The sequence below is a fragment of the Oncorhynchus clarkii genome, chromosome 33, assembly GCF_045791955.1.
Source record: "Oncorhynchus clarkii lewisi isolate Uvic-CL-2024 chromosome 33, UVic_Ocla_1.0, whole genome shotgun sequence".
NCBI lineage: Eukaryota > Metazoa > Chordata > Actinopteri > Salmoniformes > Salmonidae > Oncorhynchus > Oncorhynchus clarkii.
Genome location: NC_092179.1, coordinates 4075803 through 4099228, shown reverse-complemented (window position 1 = coordinate 4099228; position 23426 = coordinate 4075803). Strand labels below are relative to the sequence as shown.

The 23426-nt window shown below is 40.6% G+C and overlaps 1 protein-coding gene across 1 annotated transcript; it reads right to left on the bottom strand.

Annotated features, from left to right (window-relative positions):
- Positions 1–3836: 3836 nt before the first annotated feature.
- On the bottom strand, positions 3837–22216 carry LOC139392632 (protein NipSnap homolog 2-like). Its single transcript, XM_071140744.1, has 10 exons — positions 22048–22216; positions 8203–8342; positions 7982–8027; positions 7730–7824; positions 7342–7412; positions 6977–7117; positions 6871–6902; positions 6202–6296; positions 4442–4525; positions 3837–4315 (listed from the first exon to the last, which is right to left on the bottom strand). Exons 1-10 carry the CDS (start codon positions 22137–22139, stop codon positions 4251–4253), a joined length of 861 nt encoding a protein of 286 aa, XP_070996845.1. The 5' UTR covers positions 22140–22216; the 3' UTR covers positions 3837–4250.
- Positions 22217–23426: the final 1210 nt, after the last annotated feature.

Sequence of the window (23426 nt, the reverse complement as noted above, 5' to 3'; positions counted from 1 at the left end):
TGGGACACTTCAGGCTGAGGAGTAAGTTTCACACATCCCCATGTACTACACACGTTGGAATTATCCCCAGTTATCTCAGAGACATGGCTGAATCATTTGATTATGGGATAAAAACAAATACAGACTAGAACATTTTCATAGATGATAGAATAAAAAAAGGGGGAGGGAGGAGGGGTGTCTATTTATGTAAGATCTTCTCTTATGGCATCATGTTCTCTTAGCATCTCTGTCCCTAACAAGCTGTTGGTTATAAAAGTGCCCATAAGCCAAAATATGCATATCTTTATTGCTGCGGTCTATCGCCTCGGTGGAGGCTGTTGATATTATTTATGATTAGTTAAAACCCTTTCTGGTAGCTGACCTGGTTCTGTTAGATCTACATTTTGATTTGCTTACACATGCCACAGATCAGTTTAAGAATCCCTGTCTTGAGTTCAATTTGACAGCTGATAATGAAACCCACTCGGATTAATGTAAAAATAAGTATTTGGCCAGTAGTGTTTTGCAAATTATATCAGCGACCACTGCCCTACAACTTGCATAAGAGATACACAATTGAAGAACTCTGACCATTGTATAATAATTGTGAAAAAATCTCACCCAAGGCGTTCCTTCATTAGTTTTTTTCTACTGGCTTGCATTCCAGACCCTGTTTTGGCACATTTCTTCTCATCCATTTTTACCTCTGGCTGATAAACATGCCCCTTTCAAGTGACTCAAGAGTCAAAAACTGAAATAACCCATGGTACTCTCCTGTACTCTCAGACCTCTAGATAAGAAATCAAGCCTGGGCCAAGGCTAGACAAACTAGCATGTTAACTGATTGGCAGCTATTTAGGCAATTGAGAAGTGTGTGCACTGCCTCGGTTAAACAGTCTTAATCAAACTACTCCCTAGCACTATGACAGGCTCTGTTAGTGATCCCACTAAATTCTGGAAAATTCACTGAATTCACTGAAGCGGGGTAATTCATCTACTTCCCTGCCTAAGCAAGTAGTTTTAGACTCCTGTATTATTACTGGAAAAGTTCAGATGTGATGCTTTTAATTAATCATAATTTTATCTCCGCTGCATTCTATATGAAAGAAATGGGGGTCATACTGGTCTTGGCCAGTCAGTCAACCGTTCTTCCCAATTAAAGCCTCCAGTTGCCTCGATGGATGATCAGTCAACCTCACGCCACATGGGAAATGGTAGTCGGGGTTTGTCTTATCGGCAATTCACAGAAACAGAAGTTATTGCTGCCTTATTAGCTATTGACACCAATAAGTCATTAGGGGCTGACAATTTGACCCAAACAGCTACGTTATTTCCTCTCTGTAAATGGTATTCTTAATGTTAATCAATCCAGATTCAGACCTAATCATAGCACCACTATGGCTACCATGCTTGTTGTAAATAATATTGCAAATGCCTTAGATAAAAATAATTGTGCTGGCATGTTTGTAGACTTGTCAAAAGCTTTTGATACTGTACTGTACACTGTTATTCTGTTGAATAAGCTGTCCTCGATAGGGTTGGGTACAGATTATTGCAGACGGTTTCATAATTATTTAAATGAGAACTCAGGCCATCAAGGTAGATTGTGTTAAATAAAGGGGTGCCCCAAGGTTTGATACACCACCAATGTTTACACTCTAAATAAATAATGTTGATAATGCTGTAAAACAAATGATCAATTAAATTGTATGTAGATTGTGTTATTTTCCATTGCTTCGTTGGTTGGCCTTTTCACATTTGAAGTCAGTTTAAGCACCGCAGAGGTCATCATTGGACCATGCCTCAGGACTACCTGGCCTGATCAGACTCCTTGCAGTCCCCAGTCCACCTGGCCTTGCTGCTGCTCCAGTTTCAACTGTTCTGCCTGCGGCTATGGAACCGTGAGCTGTTCACCGGACGTGCTACCTGTCCCAGATCTGCTGTTTTCAACTCTCTAGAGACAGCAGGAGTGGTACTCTGAATGATCGGCTATAAAAAGCCAACTGACATTTACTCCTGAGGTGCTGACCTGTTGCACCCTCGACAACTACTGTGATTATTATTATTTGACCCTGCTGGTCATTTATGAACATCTTGGCCATGTTCTGTTATAACCTCCACCCGGCACAGCCAGAAGAGAACTGGCCACCCCTCATAGCCTGGTTCCTCTCTAGGTTTCTTCCTAGGTTCTGGCCTTTCTAGGGCGTTTTACCTAGCCACCGTGCTTCTACACCTGCATTGCTTGCTGTTTGGGGTTTTAGGCTGGGTTTCTGTACAGCACTTTGTGACATCAGCTGATGTAAGAAGGGCTTTATAAATACATTTGATTGATTGATCTAAAGTTAGTGCTATACGCAAACAAAACAAAATGCATGCTTTCTTCTAGGTCCCATAACCCAGATTTAAATGCATTTGTAATGCCTAGTTTGAACAGTATACAGTCGCCCTGACCATGCAGTTTGGGAGAGAGGGTCACAATAGAACTCTCCCGCCAAATTCTACTACATCCCACAATTTGAGAATTACACATTCTCCAAAATAGGACTATTGTTGAAACGGTCAGTGGAGAAGCCAGCTACGACCCGGTCCGTTTGTTTCATGTTTGTGACCTCATAAAAGACAATACAGCCACATTACCCTAACTCTGTTTATACAGGTTCCCAGTTGTGAGGCTTGCATCTAATTTTTGTATAAAAATTAACGAGTAAAGATGAAACTATTTGCAAAATGATGCAATGTGATGTTAACCTTTAAAATGAGAGAATTGTAAAGTTGAACTAAGTCAGTAGCCACACCCAAGTGAGTAGACATTGGTTGGAAATTATGAACCAACCCCTTTTCCACTTAAATAAAAACCTCCGTGACAAAAAGTCACCTCAGTTCCAAATACCGTGAGGACTTGTCCTCACTTTTAAAAAGGGCCAAATCTAATTTCAACTCTACAGGCCAGAAAACGTGAGAGCTTGCACCATGCGTGAAATGGTATGAATTCTGAACTATTGATCACTCAAGAAGAAGTTTACAGACTGCAGCTGGAAAGGTAGCAAATCTAGTAAGAACATTGACCGACACAGAAAACCACATCATCTCACTCGACGACGACCCAGAAGATTCTACAAAAGCGACCTCAACTGGGCAAACCAGAGCATCACACCACCAGCTCAATGTTATGTATTGTTTAATTAGTTAGTGAATCAATAATTGAGCCAGTTTGTGTATTTAAAAAATTGAGAACAATGTGTTCGTGCAGATAACCAAGAATTTTACGACGTTCAGATGAGACTGATAGAAGGTAAAGAATAATTAATGATCGACTGCTATTGATATAAAAGATCTTCAGATCTTTAAGAGTGGATCCAGGATATAGCATCTCTATATAAACTAATGCTTCCGTGGTGCCCCAGGTTATTGACGAGTTAACTGTTGCATGGTTTAATTTGATAAAATAGCTTGTCATCACATTAAAGAAGTCAGAGACACGACACTTCCTACAAATATCTTGGCATCTGTCTTGATGACAAGCTGTCATTTACAAAAACATGTCACCGAGCTGGTTTTTGAAGTAAAATATATATTTTTTAAGAAACAAAGCATGTCTGACTTCCATTAATAGTAAGGATATTGTCCATGCCACTTGTCTATTTTAGATTATGGGGACATTATAGATGCGGTTTTCCTGCTTCTGCTTATCAACCAGCTAATTATTCAAATCAGGTGCGCTAGATTATGGTTGGCGCGAAATCCTACAGGACTGCTCTGGTTTAAGGTCTGTTTTGTTAAGTTATTTACCAAGACCCACAGCTGTATTCCTCTCCCATTTTAATGAAGATATGTGTAGCAGAGCTTGCGAGACAGACTTATCTTTCATCAGAAGTTTAATTCTATATGTACACGATTCTTAATAAAGCACTGGATTTCACATGTAATACATTGAGAAACCGTTCCTATCCTGTCCCTCTGTCTAGCAGTATGGGAGAGTCACAGTCCAACTAGTCATTTACAATTAATGATGATAACATCTCCAAGTCTGGTTAGAGCCCTACTATCTACATTCTGTACGCAGGTCATTTTGACCGAAATAAGACATTTGATGCCGACACAGGAAAGACAACAAAAATATATAAGTGAAAGCAGAAGTGTCAAGCATGTTGATGTCATTGCTGAAACTCCTGGAAGTACAGTGAGAGCACATTGTTGGTCAGTTACGTTGTCTACATATCAGTGTGGTGGTGGGCTTGGTAGTCGGGATCTCCCCTGGGTGCTGGCAGGGGTTACTTCAGAGGCGAGGTCTTCATGGGGATCATTATTCTGGACTCCATGTGCTGGATCAGCGGAACTGACAGAGGAGAGGAATGAAGAGGGTCACTTAAACATATTACTACACTTTCAGCGCTTCATATATAATGTCGCTCGAAGGATGGACAGAGAGCGAGTGAGATACACAGAAAAAGAGCCAACTGACCTGTGTAATAGACAACCTCATCCCAGCCTTCATGTTGCCAAGCTGCGTTCCTGGTGTCTTCTCTTGACTGGAGGTCTTTGTAGGCTAAAAACAGACAATACACAGAAAGCATTCATATCAAAGTCACTGAAAAATGTCCATGCTGTATAGTTGATTCATTATTTTGTTGAGTAGGTACAGTGTATGTACAACTCAACAAAATACAGTCAATTCAAAACGAGATACCAGAGTGAAACTATAATAATTGAGTTGGTACAAAATGTGTCACAGGTACATTTCCATGTCACCCAATGTTAGTTAATTCTGGTCCTGGGGACCCAAAGGGGTGGACATTATAGTTTTTGCCCGAGTACTACACACCCGATTCCACTTAAAGTATTGATGATGAATTGATTATTTGAATAAGGTATGGCAAAAAAAGGCAAAAAAATATAAAAAGTGCACCTTTTTGGGACCCCAGGATTAAGAAACACTGCCCAAAAATCAGGGTTCGTACTGACAGTGGCAAGTCAAAGAGTTAAGTTTCTTTTATGTGAGGAAAACGGCACGTGAACGGCTCCCAGAACTGCAGGAACAGGCTGCCGCTATCGCCGGCGCTAAGTGAATGAGGCGATTGGCAAAAAAAGCTCTGGAGTTTGTTGCAGAGAAAAAGTCAATGTAGAACTAGCGCCAGATGCAGCGTTGCATCTTTCCCCCTTTATGTGGCTCTTGTGGGCCGATTCACCCATGTTAGCATTGTCAAAGTCTGACGCAAGTCTGACACCAAAAAGTGGGTAAACTATACTGAACAAAAATATAAAGCACAACATGTAAAGTGTTGGACCCATGTTTAATTAGCTGAAATAAAATATCTCAGAAATGTTCCATACGCACAAAAGGCAGGGTTGAATCTAGTTTCCCAGCATTTTAGCTATCGATGTGGCATTTGGCAGTCAATTCTGTACGTGTCTGATTGGCAGTGTGTGGGGGCGGGGGGTCTGCCTGGAAATTAATTAGCCAGACCAATACATTTTTCTAAAATGTTCCTCTCTTTTTAATTAAAGTAATTTTGAAGTACCAACTTGAGAATGTCTTATTTTCAAGGTATTCCAGTACTTGAATTTCAGAGTGACAAATTCAAGTACTTCAAGCAACTCACTAAATAAAACTGTAGAGAGAGGTGATTGAGAGGGGTCATCTCAAGGCCATCAGACTGTTAAATAGCCATCTCTAGCACAGAGGGGCTATATAGAGACTTCTTTATACACGTCTTTATACACAGTCTTGAAATAATTGGCCACTTTAATAAATGGAACACTAGTCACTTTAATAATGTTAACATAACTTGCATTACTGTATGTATTTACTGCATTCTATACTATTCTACTGTATCTTAGTCTATGCTGCTCTGACATTGCTCGTACAAATATTTATATATTCCATTCCTTTACTTAGATGTGTGTATTGGGTATATGTTGTGTAATTGTTAGATGTTACTGCACTGTCGGAACTAGAAGCACAAGCATTTCGCTACACCCGCAATAACATCTGTTAAACAGGTTTATGTGACCAATAACATTTGATTTCAGAAGTTAGCCCTATTTGGTAAAAGACCAAAGTCCATGTTATGGCAAGAACAGCTCAAATAAGCAAAGCGAAACGACAGTCCCATCATTACTTTAACACATGGTCAGTCAATATGGAACATTTCAAGAACTTTGAAAGTTTATTTTATGTGACCAATAAAATGTGATTTGATCCTTGTGGTTGTCCCGTCTTACCCCAGAGGTGATGTACCATGTAGAGGCTGCCGATCTGCGAGAAGAACCCTCCCACAGCCTCACTGTTCTGCTGCCGGAACTCTATGGCCCGAGCCCTGCCGTACACACGGACACACGCTGATGTCACATGACACACAGCAGCCAATCAAGCAGCCTTATGACTGCAGTTGTTCATCCTGTGCTTTATTAAATAACTACAACAGAGCACAGAGGGAATACTGCTGAACACACTATCTTGCTTCAGACAGATTTTTAAAAACTATAAATAAAACGATTTCACCATTGAGTTATCGATTTCATGTATTAATCAATGCAATGTTCCAATCATCCAATTTCCTGCATCGCTGTTCAGTCCCCCATGTATTAGGATTTGACATTGTTGTTCTGTCATTTCAATTCTGTCAAACAGTGGTTTGAATTGACAAATTACAGCAGCCATATTCTACTTATAGTCGCAATATCAAATAATTGTATTTCACATAGCAATCCCTCGTCCACTTTTAGTCATGCTCAAGACGTCGTGAAACGGAAGTGCAGATCAGAGGAACCGTACAGGTGTATCAACTACATGATAGAAGGAACCAAGTGACGTCGGTGTCTAAGAAGTGTCAAATTAAAAAGGAGGATATTTATGCTAATCCTACAGAAAAATAAGAGAAACTGCCTTACCAGTAGTTTCCCCACTCAATCATAGTTCCAGGCTGAAAGAAGAGAGGAGGAGGATTAGACGGAGTGAGAGAGATAAAGAGAGACAGAGAGAGAAAGTCAGTCTAACCCTGAGTTGGTATGAGCGGAGCTCATAGATGTTTGGTCCTGGGCGGGGGGTGGGCTCGTTCCAGAAGCTGAACTCCAGGAGCAGCTGGTTACGACGAGACAGCAACATCTTCCCCCGCTCATTCCTGTACTCCATGAACTCCTACAAAACCACAAGTAATGGTTCAAGAACTGGAAAGGAAATGCACTCCCAAATTTGGTAGGAGGCATATGCAGGTTTGTTGTAATGCATACCTAACATGATTCAAAAGATGAAATTAAAAGTAATAAGTAGACTACAGTATTGTAAGTACTGTGCAGGAATTTCTTACTTTTCATTATAGAAAGCCTATATAGTGACATTTGTGAGCCAACTTTTCTACTAACCTTATTCTGCCGGAGTTTGTTCATGACCTCTGTCAGGGCTGGGTAGCCTCCCCGATATCGCCACAGGTGAACTGCAACACAGAGAGAGGAGGGAAAGGGGATACCTAGTCAGTTGTACAACTGAATGGCTTCAGCTGAAATGTGTCTTCTGCATTTAACCCAACCCCTCTGAATCAGAGAGGTGCGGGGGGCAGCCATAATCGACGTCCACGTCTTAGGTGCCTGGGGAACAGTGGGTTAACTTCCTTGCTCAGGGACAGAACGACAGATTTTTACCTTGTCAGCTCAGGGATTCGATCCAGCAACCTTTCGGTTACTGGCCCAACCACTAGGCTACCAGGTGAGAGTGTGTGCGTGTGCGAGCATGTGTATATGAGTGTGTCCTTACCTGCCTGGTCCTGCTCTCCATACCATGTGTTCCAGGTGCCAATCAGCTCACAGGGGTAGTGAGAGTCAGCGTTGATGGAGGGCAGAACCTCCTCACTGAGGACACGCATAACAAAACAAAAATTAAATAATCATTCAGAATCTTGGGGACGCTGTACTAATCTTTTTACAGACATCCTCGAAAGCATTTAGACTCTCCATTGTCTAACAATGCTGCTGTTCGAGAGTTTGATCGGAGGTAGGTGTACCTTACCTTGCCTTGTTGTAAGCGTCAAGGCACTCGGGCTTGACATTGTGAACTGTAAAAGAGAAAGAGGTAATCCAGCGTGTAACAGAGTGCGGGCGTGGCCTGGGGAAAAAAAGTCTGACACCTTTAAATCTATGTTACAAAAACACAATGAGACTATTGTAATGTAGACTCACAGGCGTCACAACTAAACCCTTGAGAGTGTGTGTGTGTGAGAGATAACCTACACTGTATTTTGTAGAGGTTGGTGTCTTCCTTCTTAGCCAGTAGTTGAGAGTGGGCATCCTTTCTGGGGTCGACCTTCCTGACGAACAGAGACTTGAACCAGCTGTCCTCACGGTTCTTATTGGTGGACGCTGATTGACTCCTTGACAAGACGTGAGACAGCATTAGGACACAATCATTTATTTTTATTTAACCTTTACTTATCCAGGATAGTCTCATTGAGATATCATTTTTTTAAAGAAACACCCCACCAAGATAGCAGCAGTTTTCCCAATATACACACACACACACACACACACACACAATGTTTAATCATAAGTAGAGTCAACGAAGACCAGCCAAAAGCACTAGAGATCACAGTAATATGTCACAGTTTTGGTTCGTAATAAAGAATTTGGCTGGTAATAAACCTATTCTCAATTTGAGTTTCTTTACCAGGTTCTCAACATGAGTAGTGAAGCTCAGCTTCTCATTCCCAAACCTTTGTAAGTTTTGACTTGCTCTATGGAATTTCCTTCCAAGGTATGTGTATTATGGATCCCCATTAGTTGCTGCCTTGGAAGCAGCTACTCTTCCTCGGTTCCAGCTAAATTAAGGTAGTTATACACTTTTTAAACATTACAATACATTCACAACAAATAGGTGCCCTCAGGCCTACAACATAAAACCCATGTGTAAATGTGTGTATAGTGCGTATGTTATAGTGTGCATGTGTCTATGCTTGTGTTGTTCCATAAGGCAAATCTTTATATTGGTTTTTAATCTAATTTTACTGCTGGCATGAGTTACTTGATGTGGAATAGAGTTCCATGTAGTCATGGCTATGTAGTACTGTGCACCTGCCATAGTCTGTTCTGGACTTGGGGAGTGAAGAGACATCTGGTGGCATGTCTTGTGGGTATGCATGGGTGTCTGAGCTGTGTGCCAGTAGTTCAAACAGACAGCTCGGTGCATTCAACATGGCAATACCTGTCACAAATACAAGTAGTGATGAAGTCAATGTCTCCTCCACTTTGAGCCAGGAGAGATTCACATGCATATCATTAACATTAGCTGTGTACATCCAAGGGCCAGCTGTGCTGCCCTGTTATGAGCCAATTGCAATTTTTTTATTTTTTGTGGCACCTGACCACACGACTGAAAGTTGTCCAGGTGCGACAAAACTAGGGCCTGCAGGACCTGCCTTGTTGATAGTGCTGTTAAGGCAGAGCAGCACTTTATTATGGACAGACTTCTCTGGCTACTGTTGTATCAATGTTTTGACCTCCTCAACTGCCTCAATTACCACATTATTCATTACAAGATTTAGTTGAGGTTTAGTAAATGATGTTGCAAATACAATGTTTTTAGTTTTTGATTTAGGACTAACTTATTCCTTGCCACACATTGAAACTAACTGCAGCTCTTAAGTGTTGCAGTCATTTCAGTTGCTGTGGTAGCTGACGTGTATAGTTTACTTTACTCAAAGCCAGTGTCATGTCATTAGTAAAGATTGAAAAAAGGGGCCTAGACAGCTGCCCTGGGGAATTCCTGATTCTCCCTGGATTTTGTTGGAGGCTTACATCAAAGAACACCCTCTGTTCTGTTGCAGAGGTAACTCTTTATCCACAATATAGCCATAACACATGTTTTTTCAGCAACAGACTACGATCGATAAGGTCAAAAGCCGCACTGATGTCTAACAGCCCCCCCAATCTTTTTATAATCAATTTCTCCCAGCCAATCATCAGTCATTTGTGTAAGTGCTGTGCTTGTTGAAATGTCCTTCCCTATAAGTGTGCTGAAAGCAATGTCAATTTGTTTACTGTAAAATAGCATTGTATCTGGTCAAACAATTTATTTCAAAAGTTTCCAAAGGGTTGGTAACAGGCTGATTGGTGGGCTATTTGATCCAGTAGCCATGACATGGCTATCAGAATGTTTAGCATTGGACCATGCATTTTGTTTAAGGAATTCAGAGCGAGCTTTAAAATCGTAAAGACTCTGTTGAATGGATGTTAAATGCTGTTTGAGCTTTTTCAAAAGTCAAACTGCTGCCACTTAAGAGAAGTGTAAAGAAGCATAAAAATGTACATCAGCGGACTCCGTCTCCCAATGTTGTTAATATAGATAAAAAGCTCCTGTTGATCCTGAGGCACACCTGAGTGCAGCTCTATGGTGTCAGACTTAAAACCATCTGCCTTCACACACTGGGTTCTATTTGACATGTAGTTCACAACCACTCCAGAACGTGAACAGTAATCCCAACAAACTTTAGTGTGGTCTAGTGTGAAACGCCTTTGACATATCTATGAACACAGATACACAATGTCACTTCTTATCCAGGGCATTGTAAATATCATCCAAAACCTTCAAAGTTGCTGTAACAGTGCTTGTGGCTTGACCTGAAACGTGATTGCATGCCACACAACATATTGTTTTCCTGTAGGTAGGCTTTAAGCTGCTTGACTAGGGACTCCAATAAATTTGCCAAAACAGAAATGAGATATAGGCCTATAGTTGTTCACTAGATAGTGGGATCACCTTTCAAAAGAGGTAGGACATTTGCTGCCTTCCACAACTTGGAGATTTCATTACATTCTAGGGTGAGGTTGAAGGTGCATGTTAAGAAGGTAGAGCAATGGTATCTGCAGCTAAAAATAGTAGTAGGCAGGGGTCTAGATCACATGTCAAACTTATTCCATGGAGGGCCGTGTGTCTGCAGGTTTTCGATCCACCCTTGTACTTGATTGATGAATTAAGGTAAATAATTAGAAGGGAACCGGCATCACAAAAAAAAAAAAGATTAAAAAGACTTCAGTTTTAAAAGACTGAGTTTACCAGCAGTTGTTTTGGAAGCTGTGCATCTTTTTTGCAGTTCAAACCTTTCACTACTTGCCAAAATTTGTAAGGATTACTCAAATTATCAGCAGCAGATTTGAGGTAGTGGTCTGCTTTCGAGTCAGACACACCTTGATTTCAAAGGTGTTTAAAAGCCATCCAATTATCAGCTGAATCAGACCCTCTTGCTTTAGCCAACATAGCATTTAGTTTCCTTATGATTTCAGCTACTTCATCTGAGAACCAAGGGTTGTGGGGGAAAACAGTTTGTTGATGAGAGGTCAAAGGAGAATGGCAAGAATCGTGAAAGCTAACAGGCGGGCAACAACCAGACAATAACAGCGCAATACAACAATGGTGTGCAGAACAGCATCTTGGAATGCACAACTCGTCTGTCCTTGTCAAGGATGGGATATTGCAGAAGACGACCACACTGGGTCGGCTAAAAGCAAGAAGCGGCTCCAGTGGGCACGCAATCACCAACTCTAGAAAATTGAGAAAAAAAAAATTAAACTTGCCTGGTCCGACGAATCCCGGTTCCTGTTGCATCATGCTTTTGGCAGAGTCAAGGATTCGGCATAAGCAGCATGAGTTTTTGCGGGAGCTAGATTTTTTTTAGGTAGATTTCAGCAAGCATAAATACATCTGGCTCGGCTGTTTAAAAAAATTATAATCTACTTTTGGAAGAAGACTTTACATTTATTTGCAGAAACTTCCGACCCTTCTGACTTTGGGGGGGTAGAAATGTCAGGACCTGGGTTAGATTGCATATTTCCTGACAGTAAAAGCAGCAAAATAATGGAAAATCTAGATAGGATTTTACTGCATTTGGATTCACGGACAGCACTAGGACTATAGTCCAAAAGGAACCAGTCTTTAACAACATATTTCAAAAGGTGCGTACAGTCCAGAGACATGGTTAAGTATCAAAACAGTCCAGACATGTAAGCGCAATAGTTCTCTAGTACAATAGAGGGAAAGCATATGGTCTCTCCCAGGACGAAAATGCATCATCCTCATTTTAAAAGTCAAAGATAGACAATAGCAACATATTCATTTGTAGCCTATCAATGTGAGAAAAAAAGAAACTACGTTTAAGACTCCAGTCTAAAATATTATGGAGGTTGCACTAATAACAGATGGGCCTAAGCTACAATAAATAATCTACAATAAAATAACAATAAAGCCAATTAATACAAATTCCTGTGTAAAAGTCCAGATGTCCACAGGCTAAAGGTAAAATTAGGATCAGAACCACGGTGTGTGCGTGAAATGTGTGCTGGAGGTGAGCGAAACTCAGGGGAGTAGGAGGTAAGTGGCAGGGATACCTGTACCAGACAGGTGGGATGCAGGCCTGGGTAAGAGGGGAGGCTTTCAACCAGACAGTTTGAGGAGCTTTCAGCATTGGCTCCGGAACGATTGAGGTTTGCTTTCTCCGATATGCGAAAAGATCCTCTATGGCCAGGTAACTTATTGACTATATAAAACAATTACTGGAGTATTTAAAATGATTATGACAAAAAGCAACAAAACTAAAAAAGACACACGAAAAGCCAAGGAGTTTGTTGACATTACATTAAAGAGCTATCTGCATCCGTGTTGCACTGTTAAGCTGCTACCTGATTAGTAATAGAAAACCACAATCAGAAAATAATGAATAGTTCTCTAACATATGTTAAGACTGTCACGAGAAGCTTAGTGACTGAAATCTCCCTCCCTCCCCTAATCACCCCTAGTCAGCTAACATTATCTAAATCCCCACCTCCCCTACAAAAGACAACCAGCTAAGTCATCTGAACATGGGTCGTGCAGTGTGTGTATCATATATAGCCTTTACGGTTCAAATCTAACCCTGCTGGTCATCTATGAACTTATTTCTGTGTCCTCTATCCTGTCTGATTATCCATCAGTCTGACAAACAGGGGCCAGAATGTTGCACACCATGAACTGTGAAACTGTGAACTGCCCCTGAGGGATTAATCAAATATTTTATTTTACTTTTATTTAACCAGGTAGGCCAGTAGGTAGGCCAGTAGGTAGGCCAGTAGGTAGGCCAGTAGGTAGGCCAGTAGGTAGGCCAGTAGGTAGGCCAGTAGGTAGGCCAGTAGGTAGGCCAGTAGGTAGGCCAGTAGGTAGGCCAGTAGGTAGGCCAGTTGAGAACAAGTTCTCATTTACAACGGAGACCTGGCCAAGATAAAGCAAAGCAGTGCGACAAAAACAACCGAGTTACACATGGAATAAACAAGTGTACAGTCAATAATACAATACAAATAAATATATACAGTGTGTGCAAATGGAGTAAGGAGGTAAGGCAATAAATAGGCCATAGTAGAGAAGTAATTACAATTTAGCAAATTAACACTGGAGTGATAGAAGTGCAGATGATTTGCAAGTAGAAATACTGGTGTGCAAAAGAGCAAAAAAGTAAATTAAAAACAATATGGGGATGAGGTATATAGCCCATCCAATCTATTTACAGATGAGCTGTGTACAGCTGCAGCGATCAGTAAGCTGCTCAGATTGCTGGTGTTTAAAGTTAGCGAGGGAGAAATAAGTATCAAACTTCAGCAATTTTTGCAATTAGTTCCAGTCATTGGCAGCAGAGAACTGGAAGGAAAGGCGGTGTTGGCTTTGGGGATGACCCGTGAGATATACCTGCTGGAGCGCGTGCTACGGGTGGGTGTTGTTATGGTGACCAGTGAGCTGAGATAAGGTGCGGCTTTACCTACCAAAGACTTATAGATGACCTGGAGCCAGTGGGTCTGGCGACGAATATATACCCTTTGTTGGCAATGACAGAGGTCAAACGTTTTCTGTAAGGCTTCACAAGGTTCACACACTGTTGCTGGTATTTTGGCCCATTCCTCCATGCAGATCTCCTCTAGAGCAGTGATGTTTTGGGGCTGTTGCTGGGCAACACGGACTTTCAACTCCCTCCAAAGATTTTCTATGGGGTTGAGATCTGGAGACTGGCTAGGCCACTCCAGGACCTTGAAATGCTTCTTAAGAAGCCACTCCTTCGTTGCCCGGGCGGTGTGTTTGGGATCATTGTCATGCTGAAAGACCCAGCCACGTTTCATCTTCAATGCCCTTGCTGATGGAAGGTTTTCACTCAAAATCTCACGATACATGGCCCCATTCATTCTTTCCTTTACACGGATCAGTCGTCCTGGTCTCTTTGCAGATAAACAGCCCCAAAGCATGATGTTTCCACCCCCATACTTCACAGTAGGTATGGTGTTCTTTGGATGCAACTCAGCATTCTTTGTCCTCCAAACACGACGAGTTGAGTTTTTACCAAAAAGTTCTATTTTGGTTTCATCTGACCATATGACATTCTCCCAATCTTCTTCTGGATCATCCAAATGCTCTCTAGCAAACTTCAGACGGGCCTGGACATGTACTGGCTTAAGCAGGGGGACACGTCTGGCACTGCAGGATTTGAGTCCCTGGCGGCGTAGTGTGTTACTGATGGTAGGCTTTGTTACTTTGGTCCCAGCTCTCTGCGGGTCATTCACTAGGTCCGCCCGTGTGGTTCTGGGATTTTTGCTCACCGTTCTTGTGATCATTTTGACCCCACGGGGTGAGATCTTGCGTGGAGCCCCAGATGGAGGGAGATTATCAGTGGTTTTGTATGTCTTCCATTTCCTAATAATTGTTCCCACAGTTGATTTCTTCAAACCAAGCTGCTTACCTATTGCAGATTCAGTCTTCCCAGCCTGGTGCAGGTCTACAATTTTGTTTCTGGTGTCCTTTGACAGCTCTTTGGTCTTGGCCATAGTGGAGTTTGGAGTGTGACTGTTTGAGGTTGTGGACAGGTGTCTTTTATACTGATAACAAGTTCAAACAGGTGCCATTAATACAGGTAACGAGTGGAGGACAGAGCAGCCTCTTAAAGAAGAAGTTACAGGTCTGTGAGAGCCAGAAATCTTGCTTGTTTGTAGGTGACCAAATGCTTATTTTCCACCATAATTTGCAAATAAATAAATTGAAAATCCTACAATGTGATTTTCTGGATTTTTTTTTTCTCATTTTGTCTGTCATAGTTGAAGTGTACCTATGATGAAAATTACAGGCCTCTCATCTTTTTAAGTGGGAGAACTTGCACAATTGGTGGCTGACTAAATACTTTTTTGCCCCACTGTATGTGTAGATAGTACGTTTTCAATAATCGCAAACTGTTTCTGCATATTGGTTTGGATACAAAACTTTTGACATTCAGCTATTTATCAAAAAGTCTTGTCAACAGGAAACAGCAATAACAATTTTGGGAATATAAAATTGAACTTAACATTAATTTCCAATGGGTTTCTACTTAAATCTGCTAAATGAGGCCAAAAATATGCTGCGATAGATTTTTTTAAGATATACCAGAAATCCCCAAAAGTGGTTTGCCTTTTCTTGGATACATGGAAAACGCATTGGAACATACTGTTATGGCATCTATAGAAGTGGCCTAGTTAGCGTTGGGACATTGTTTAAAGCCACTACAGTAACGTTAGCTCATATCCACAGAGTTGACGGTCTGACAACTTCAAAGAGGAAGTACAGCAGACAATATCACAGATCGAACAAGGAGCCAGATGTTTCACCAGATATAACAATCTGAATAATTTGGTTGGAAATTCCACACCCCACCAATTATGGTGAGGAGTGTTAAGTTCATGGTTTATGTATCCCTATATTTCTGTTATTATGGGGCTATCACTCAGTCAAGTGGGCACATGCGCAGGAAGTGTAGTCGTTGATGGGCCTGACCTTGAGTGTAATGGCTACCTTTGTGGGTGTTCATACGGTATAGTACACTTTGTTAAACTGGAACCTTGTCGTTGTGTCATTTGGAGTTAACAGAGAGGACGCCCAGTGGCCCGGCAGTGGGAGTGTATGTAATGAGATGGAACTGGGCCCACATTCTGCTGATTTTCTCACAGAAGAAAAGCCTGATCTCAATACAGTTATGTAACGTACAGAGTGCACTAAGTTTTGTAGACAAGATCATTAGCCAAAGAAAAAAGGAAAAAAATGGGGATTGTTTACAAGGAGTGCAAGGGCGAATTGAGTTATTACACACGGGTACTTTCCCTAATGGAAATATATGCTAAAACGTGCCAATAGGATCCTGCTAGCTCGTGCTTGGCTCTGCCAACCTCCGTGCTTGTCCTGACCACTACGCTTCCATTGAAAACGACACAGATTAACTCTTTGGTTAACTTCTTTGGGATAGGGGGCAGCATTTTCACTTTTGGATGAATAGCGTGCCCAGAGTGAACTGCCTCCTACTCAGTCCCAGACGCTAATATATGCATATTATTATTAGTATTGGATAGAAAACACTGAAGTTCCTAAAACTGTTTGAATGATGTCTGTGAGCATAACATAACTCATATGGCAGGCAAAAACCTGAGAAAAAAATCCAAACAGGAAGTGGGAAATCTGAGGTTTGTAGTTTTTGAACTCAACCAATATCCCACTGTGTATTCAATAGGGGTATGTTTTCCTTCATAAGGCTTCCACTAGATGTCAACCATTCTTTAGAATGTTGTTTCAGGCTTCTACTGTGATGTGGGACCGGATGGGAGCTCTTTGAGTCAGTGGTCTGCCTACAGCCTCGTTCTCAGTCACACGCTTTCACTTGAGAGGTAGCTGTTGTTCCATTGCTTTCCTACAGACAATAGAATTCTCCGGTTGGAACATTATTGAACTTTTATGATAAAAACATCCTAAAGATTGATTCTATACTTAGTTTGACAAGTTTCTTCGACCTGTAATATAACTTTTTGAACGTTTCATCCGAATGGACCAGATCGCGCATTTGGATATGTTTGCCAAACGCCCTAACAAATGAAGCTATTGGACATAAATGGACATTATCGAACAAAACAAGCATTTATTGTGGAACAGCGATTCCTGGGAGTGCATTCTGATGAAGATCAAAAAGGTAAGTAAATATTTATAATGCTATTTATGAATAATGTTGACTACCCAACATGGCGGATATTTCTCTGGCTGGTTTGGGCTAGAGCGCCGTTCTCAGATTATGCTTTTTCCGTAAATTTCGTTTGAAATCTGACACAGCGGTTGCATTAAGTAGAAGTGTATCTATATTTCCATGTTTAAAATTGTATTTTCATCGACATGAGTATTTCTGTGAATTCATGTGGCTCTCTGTAATATCACTGCATGTTTTGGAACTACTGAACATAACATGCCAATGTAAAATAAGATTTTTGGATATAAATATGAACTTTACTGAACATACATGTATTGTGTAACATGAAGTCCTATGAGTGTCATCTGATGAAGATCAAAGGTTAGTGACTCATTTTCTCTCTATTTGTGCTTTTTGTGACTCTTTGGCTGGAAAAATGGCTGGGTTTTTCTGTGAGTTGGTGGTGACCTAACAATCGTTTGTGGAGCTTTCGCTGTAAAGCATTTTTGAAAATCAGACACTGTGGCTGGATTAATGAGAATTTTCTCTTTAAAATGGTGCCTAATACTTGTATGTCTGAGAAATTTGATTTATGAGATATGTTGATTTTGTATTTGGGCGCCCTGCAATTTCATTGGCTGTTGGCGAGGTTGTCCGCTAGCAGAACCCCAGTCCTAGACAGGTTAAATATCTTTGTTAATATCATTGAACATAGTTATGAACACAGTGTAAAACTAACAAAACAGTATTAATGTATGTATGACCAGTGTTGGAGTATGCATTAGATTACTCAGATTACTTTGTGGTAACAACTAACTTAACACGTTTACTTCTTTAAAATCTATCAGTTACTTTTTCAAATAAGCAAATTGTTAATTTGAAATATCGTTTCCTTTTTCTTCAAGAACGTTGTGACAGAAAGCTAGATAGCTAGCAAGACAGCCTTTAAATCGTAGCAGTATTAACATTATTTTGAATTGGTAGAAGAAAAGGAGAAAAACAAATTGCAAGCTGTGCCTCGGGGATAAGTGCATGTGTCAACTGCAAAGAGCTCAACTTCAAATAACAAGAAGCACCTTTAGGCCAACACAGCTCCACAAGACTGATGGAGAAAGACCCACACCAGCCAATTGCTGTGTATGCTTAGGAGAACATGGATTATGCTCAAAAACAGCAAAGACTCCGGGATGCTGGCCTTCTAGGCAGAGTTGCCAGCTGGTGATCCCAGCTGGTGAACCAAAACAACGACGCCGTAAAAGGGGCAGACGAAGCGGTCTTCTGGTCAGGCTCCGGAGACGGGCACATCGCACTCCACTCCCTAGCATATACTACTCGCCAACGTCCAGTCTCTTGACAACAAGGTTGATGAAATCCGAGCAAGGGTAGCATTCCAGAGAGATATAAGAGGCCAATGTTCTTTGCTTCACGGAAACATGGCTCACTCGAGACATGCTATCGGAGTCGGAACAGCCAGCTGGAAGTCGAAGTCTGAAGTTATTTTATACCAAGTCAGGCTGCAGTTCAAACACTTAAAAGACACACCCTCGTCCACTTACCCTCAGGGCCTTATGCCCTTGGGGGAACCCCACCGCCATCTTGAAGGGTGGTCCAAATGATTAGCCAAGCAAGGGAAGATTGCAACGTCGGCTCCTCAGCCCTCGTTTTTAGTCGGCTTTGCAAGGGTACAATTATGTTCACTCCGGGACCTGAAACTCCCCATAATTCAATTCGCGACGATTGTACATCCGCTAAGAAAAGTCCACCAAAACTTACCAAATGGAGAAGTCAACATACAAGTGTAAGTAAATGGTTATCTTGGTTATCTTTTGGAAAATGTAGAAATAAAACATTTTCCTTCCCTCAGAAGTCCCTGCTAGGCAGGCTAACATTTGATAGCTAGCAAATTAATTAGCTAACTTACAGCACGTATATATATTAAATATAAGTAGACATGCACTCATAATTGACTGTAGCGCATATAAAGCCTCCACAAGCTATACCGGTGGCTGAAAACAATCGCGGGATGAACGAGTGACGACTTTCCGGCCAAAGGTGGTCCATTTAAAAATCCTTCCAGGGGGGCTCAAGATGGCGGCATGAGAGGGTTTAACATTTCTAGCTGAGGAACAATTTTAGGGCTTTCTCACAAAGTTTATAGTTTTAGGCTGCAGTTGCAATTAGATTTTCACAAAAAATGATAACTAACCATACAATGTAGCAGTTTTGAATAATTTTGTAATTAATGAAACCATTGATTATCACAAAAATCCCTGAAATCGTTATTTATCTTCTTAGCAATATTTGCTACATTGTCTAAGAAAATATCCATATTGGAAGTTGGCTGGGCTGTATACACCAAACATAATAAGGATAGTCTAGGGGAGGCAGGGTAGCCTAGTGGTTAGAGCGTTGGAATTTGTTCTTAACTGACTTGCCTAGTTAAATAAAGGTAAAATTTAAAAAAAGATATATACACAACTGGAGAACCATTAGCCTGTTGAATAATGATGGGAAATGATTTGCCCTTGTATTTGCTAAGAGGTTGAAACAAGACTTGCATCATATAATTGATGAAGAACAATCTGGTTTTATGCATGGTCGACACATTAGTAATAACATCAGGTTGATCACAGATATGATTGACTATAATGACCTCCTCCTTGATGATAGTTTTCTTATGTTTGTTGATTTTTATAAAGCTTTTGACACTGTAGAACATGAGTTCATGTTCAAAGCAATTTTTGGGGGGTTTGGTGTTATTTTCTGAAAGCAGTCAAAACTTTATATAGTGATTGTACTAGCTCTGTAAAAAATAGTTTAAGGGACATCCCAAAGATTTGATATTGGCTGTGGCATTAGGCTGGGCTGCCCAATTAGTCCATTTTTATTTGTTACTCAAATGATGGCTCTTCATATGAAGGGGATTTTTAAGGTGTTTCAGAACTTGGCAATGAATTTAAACTATGTAAACTGGCTGATGATACAATCATATTTTTGAGAGACAGGAATGAGGTTTCTAAAGCAGTTTCCTGTATTGAATACTTTTCCTTAGTTTCAGGTTTGAAAATTAATATCAATAAGTCAGTCTTATTTCCACTCAAGGATTGTGTTTTACAGGAAGTATATGGTATCCCAATTAAAGACAAGGTTACTTATCTTGGAATTGTTATATGCAAGGATGGGGAAAAAAATAAGTGAATTCAACTTTAACCCCATTATTGAGAAAACACAGAAGAAATTGAACCTCTGGTTGCTGAGAGATATTTCTTTACACAGTTGGGTTTTATTGTCCAAAGCTGAAGGGTTATCCAGATCGGTTCATGTCTCGTTACCACTTCAATTACCCCCTAAAATTAAAGGACTTAGATAAGATCCTTTATAATTTTAAAAGGATTAACAAGCCTCACTACCCAAGAACAAGGAGGTCTTGAGGTTTTAGATTTCAATACTCTAAATAATACTTTTAAAATAAATTGGATTCTTAAGTATATTAAGAACCAGAACAGTATTTGAAATGTCTTCCCTGGGTATTTATTGGACTCTGTTGGTGGTTTAGAATTTTTTGCTTCGATGTAATTTTGATGTTGATAAAATCCAGGTAAAGTTGGCCAAATTCCATAAGCAGGCAATTTTAGCTTGGATGTTAGCGTATAAACAATGTTTCCCCTCACAGATACTTTCTATGGAACAACAAAGATATATGATTTAAAAATGAGTCTCTTTTTTGTAACTGGTTTGAGAATAAAATGTTTTGGAAAGATTCAAGCTGAATATTGACTATAAATGTGATTTCTGTGGAATGGAGGAGAAAATGTTGCATTTTTTTTTGCCTGTATTTATAGTACCATTTTTGGGATTGACATAGAGAATTTTGTTACAAAAAAATAAATAAAAATAGGACCGGTTGTACTATTTAATAGTTTGATATAATTATTTTTCAGAAATTCTGACATAGATAGAGATCAGTATATTTAATTCAACTGCTAATATTAGGTACATTTCACATTCACAAATGGTCTAATTCAAAACCTAACTTTTTCACTTTATAAATGAATTTAAACAATATGGCACCACTAAAATGAAAAACAAAAGGTAATTAAAACGTGTATTATTAATTCATATGATTTGTTTGTTTAGGTTTAGGAGTTTGCATGTATGCATGTGACTATTACTATTTTGCTTGTTATGTATACTCCTCACATGTCATGAGAGGTCATCAGGAGTGTCCACTTAATTTGAGGGCTGAGGGGATAAGGTGCGTCTTAAGTGTTTGGACCGGAGCCTCAAGTCATCAAACGTGTGAGTGTAAGTCATGTGACTCGAGTCCACACCTCTGGTACTAAGTAGGCAAGTCATTCTAAGGTAGTGTGCGCCCTCTACTTGGCATAAAAATACCATCACACGCAAGGCATGAGGGTTTTCTGGTTTTGGAAACGCAAAAGTAATGACGACTAACGTTACTTTCAATGCCAGTAACGTAAACTAATGAGTTGCTTTTAAAATTAACGTTCCCCAACACTGTTTATGACCTTGAAAGAGATGTTAATTGAACTTCCCTTGTATCCTACAAATGTACTATTACGCAGCCAACTAACCTGCAGTGCAATTCCACGGGCAAATGTTCTGTCATGTTTTGTCATGTGTACTGATTTGCAACGATAGGACAAGTATTATATATAAACTGTGCAAAACACATTTAAAAGTGTCGATACGTTGCAACAGTTTTGTAGAAATTTCCTACCAAGTCATGCATAACCTTTAAGTGTTAAGCTCCTAGCTTAGCCTTTTAGTTAGCTGGCTTTCCTTCGCATTCCAGCGTCATTCAGGTGTATTCATTACGCAAATTCTGTTGCAAAACGTTTTGCAACAGAAACTACTTCCTCCAAACGGAAAAGGTTTTGCAACGAAAACGAGAGTTTCTATTGGGTAAATTAAGGTAGGTCCCTCCCTGTTCCGTTCCGTTTGCTTCTTAAAATGTAAACAGTTTCCGATAAAGTTAGATAGCTAGCACTGGCTTAGTGGGAAGTGTCAAGAGTTGTTAACGATCAAATGCATATTTACTTTCAAACTTACTTTCTCATACAAATATCCAACTAACCTGATTGTAAGTATGACTTGTCCGTTCATCTGGACTCCGTTTCTCGTCTGTTTTAGGCCGTTGCCCACCTTCTGAAGGATTCGGCTCGCCATCTTTCCCTGGCTTGATTGAATACTTGCTATAGCCAGAGAGGAAGAATTGTTGTTCTTTTTCTTCTTCTTCTTCTTCTTCTTCTTCTTCTTCTTCTTCTTCTTCTTCGGTGGTGTTTATCGGCGGTGGCATCCAACGTTATGGTGCTTTACCGTCACCTACTGTACTGGAGTTTTTTCCAGCGACAGGGAGAAACTAAATCCTACCTGCCAGCCCTGTTGCTCTTAAAAAAACAACACAATATTTGAGACTATATCTAATAACGTTCTACTCAATATACTCTTTAAATTAATTTCCTGTATCCTCTTCTCCCTCATACTAGATCTAAGCCTCTCTCTTTCCCTCTGATACTGACCACACTGTAGCAATTCATACTCCATGGTCTCTGTTTCCTGGCAATAGTCACACTTTCCTGTTGGATGCTTTCTAATCACGTTTCCTTATTTTCACACCACATTCCTGCACTGCAAATGCTGACCCAGTACGTCCTGTCTTTGGATCTTTTGAACCATCTGTGTAAATGGGGTGGCAGGTAGCCTAGTGGTTAGCGTGTTGGGCCAATAACCGAAAGGTTGCTATGATCGGATCCCAGAGCTGACAAGGTAAAAATCTGTCGTTCTGCCCCTGAACAAGGCAGTTAACTCACTGTTCCTAGGCCGTCATTGTAAATAAGAATTTGTTCTTGACTGACTTGCCTAGTTAAATAAAGGATTAAAAAATGACCACAAAATCCTGATGCACAGTATCCAGACATCTCTTGAACTAATCAAATGGATCAACACCCTATCTTTCTCTAGTCTCTCCAAAACTTCTGGACCAACAATTGGAGGCGGGAGTAGCCATGGTGGATTTACAGGAATAGCTACCGTTGGTATTACCCACCCACCCAAAGCTCGTGTTCTGTCTTCGTTCATGTTTCCAGCATGCCTGTAAATGAGACACCCCATGTCCCTGTAGGTTGACCCAATAATTCGTTGCCAGATGATGTCTCCTAATCTGCAATGGCATATCCCCCATCTCCACCTGTAGTGCAGCCACTGGGGAGGTCCGAAACGCCCCACTACATATTCTGAGTCCTTGCCCTTGTATGACATCTAGCCTTTCCAATGAGGTCCGGGCTGACGAACCATAAACTATACTGCCATAGTCTATTACAGATTGGATCAATGCAACATACATGGTCCTCAGTGAGTAACGCCCAGCCCCCCACTCCTTCCCCGTCAGACAGCATATCACATTTAGCACCTTCTTACACTTCTTACATCCCACTGCTCTCTTGATGTGTTCTG

Bases quoted from the DNA above. Each gene is read 5' to 3' on its own strand.
- LOC139392632 (XM_071140744.1), bottom strand. From the start codon at position 22,139: ATGGCGAGCCGAATCCTTCAGAAGGTGGGCAACGGCCTAAAACAGACG. The intron at 8,343-22,047 runs GTTAGTTGGATA...CGTCTTGTCAAG, and splicing joins CAAGTCATACTTACAATCAG to GAGTCAATCAGCGTCCACCA. The intron at 7,825-7,981 runs GTAAGGTACACC...GCGTGTCCTCAG, and splicing joins GACGCTTACAACAAGGCAAG to TGAGGAGGTTCTGCCCTCCA.